Source organism: Chlorella variabilis (assembly GCF_000147415.1).
Source record: "Chlorella variabilis unplaced genomic scaffold CHLNCscaffold_28, whole genome shotgun sequence".
NCBI lineage: Eukaryota > Viridiplantae > Chlorophyta > Trebouxiophyceae > Chlorellales > Chlorellaceae > Chlorella > Chlorella variabilis.
This window is the reverse complement of record NW_005435060.1, coordinates 450,025-451,891: the sequence shown is the minus strand read 5'-3', so window position 1 is coordinate 451,891 and position 1,867 is coordinate 450,025. Positions and strand designations below refer to the sequence as shown.

General features: G+C 72.0%; 1 protein-coding gene across 1 annotated transcript in view; it reads left to right on the top strand.

Moving 5' to 3' along the window:
- Positions 1-1,867, top strand: part of CHLNCDRAFT_59198 (hypothetical protein) — a gene marked incomplete at its 5' end in the record, with an annotated part of 7,174 nt that overhangs the window by 3,708 nt on the left and 1,599 nt on the right. The window contains 4 exons of the mRNA XM_005843679.1: positions 43-657; positions 849-921; positions 1,139-1,230; positions 1,436-1,550. Of these exons, the coding sequence (XP_005843741.1) occupies positions 43-657; positions 849-921; positions 1,139-1,230; positions 1,436-1,550 (895 nt within the window). The remainder of the gene's footprint in view (positions 1-42; positions 658-848; positions 922-1,138; positions 1,231-1,435; positions 1,551-1,867) is intronic.

The following is a 1,867-nucleotide window of genomic DNA, read 5'->3' as shown; positions in this document are numbered from 1 at the left end:
CAACCCCACCCACCCCCACCCCCACCCCCACCCCCCCTGCAGGTGGTGCCCACCGGGCTGGACCTGGCCTCGGCGCTGCAGAACGGCGCGGTACTGCCCGCGGTACGCCGCAAGTCGGGCGTGCAGCTGCTGTTCCCCATCGAGGTCCAGATCCGCACCGAGGCGATGAACCGGCTGGCGGAGAACGGCATCGCGGTGGAGAGCTGGTCCTGCGCCGACCGCAGCTGGCGGGCGGCCAGCGGGGAGGACGGCATCGGCACCCTCGACTCCTGGTTCACAGCCACCAGCGAGAGCAACGGCTCCGGCAGCAGCAGCGGCAGCAGCGGCGACGAGTGGGAGGCGGGCGGCGGCGCGCCGCTGGCAAACGGCAACGGTGCCGGGCGGGGCGGCGCTGCGCGGGGGGCGGGCGCGGCGGCGACTGCTGCAGACTCCGCCCGCCGCTTCCCCTTCAACCTGGGCATGCTGGTGGCCAGCATGGCTGGAGGAGCCAAGCAGCCGCAGCAGCAGGCGCCCCGCGGCGCCAACGGCAGCAGCAACGGCGCGGGCGGCGCCAACGGCAACGGCCGCGCCGCCCTCAACGGCGCCGCCGCAGGCGGCGCCGCCGCGGCCCTGAGCAGCGGCGAGGGGGTGCTGGGGGAGGGAGCCATCGACCCGCAGGTGCCTTGCTTTCTTGTTTGCTGCTGGTGGTGCTGGCGGGCGGGCCGGCATGCTTGGCCTGCGCGAGCGGGCGACCCGAGCGGCGCAGGCTGCTGCCCTGCAACTGCCGGCGTCCCCAGCCCCGTGTGCCACAGCGGCGCCGCCCCTCACATCTGTGGTCTGCCTGGCCGGCCACGTCGCGACCTCTGCAGGTGCTCAGCCGGCGCATCAACTGGCTGAAGAGCATCCGGGAGTGGCAGTCGGAGTTTGTGGGCACGCTCACGGGTGGGGTTTAGGGTTTAGGGCTGGGGCGTGTGGGGCTGGGGTGTGGGACAAGATGCGGGCGGTGTTGGGCTGGGCCGGGCCGGGCCTGCGGCGCGCCGTGCCTTGCCGCTCCCCCTGCCTCCCTCCTGCTGTGCCCCCCACGCGCTCCGGCTGGTCACCGTACTGCCTGCTGCTCACCCTGCACCGCTTCCCCTCGTACCGCCTGCCCGTACCGCAGCCTCTGAGTTTGTGGAGTGCGTCACCGACGACCTCCTGGGCCAGTCGGTGTTTGTCTTCACGCCCTCGGGGGAGGTGGTGCGCCTGCCCAAGGTGCGCCTGCCCGTGTGCCTGCCTGCTCGTGGGCAGAGTGCCCGGGGCAGGCGCGTCCCGCTGCATGCTAACCTCGTCCAGGCAGCCACCGCGTCCATCATCCCAACACGTACACACACACTCTCTACCCATCGTGCCCTCCCTATGCCTTCACCCTCCCTGTGCCTCCCTCACTCCCTCCCCTCCACGCCCCCTCCCCAAGCAGGGCGCCACCGTCATCGACTTTGCCTACCACATACACACAGAGATGGGCAACACGATGGTGGCGGCCAAGGTCAACGGCAAGGTGGTGTCTGCGGACCGGGAGCTGCAGAACGCGGGTGGGTGGCGGCTTGGGGGCTGCTGGAAGCGGGCGCTGCACGCCCCCGGCAGACACTCTCGACAGGGGCGGGTTGGTGTGGTGGGCTGGAGCTGGATGGGCTGTCCCTGGTGCGGGTGGGCTGGCGCCGGGCTGCTGCCAGTGGTGCGGGAGCGTGTGGGTGTGTGTGGATGTGTGTGGCTGGGCCCGGGCGCCAAGCAACGAGCGCGCAGCCTTTTTGCGTGCGGGTGTGGGCTGGTGGCGGCATGCGTGTGTCTGTGGTGTGGTAAGGGTGGCAGCGCGCCCGTCCCTCACGTGCTGCCTGCCCCTCCTGTACCG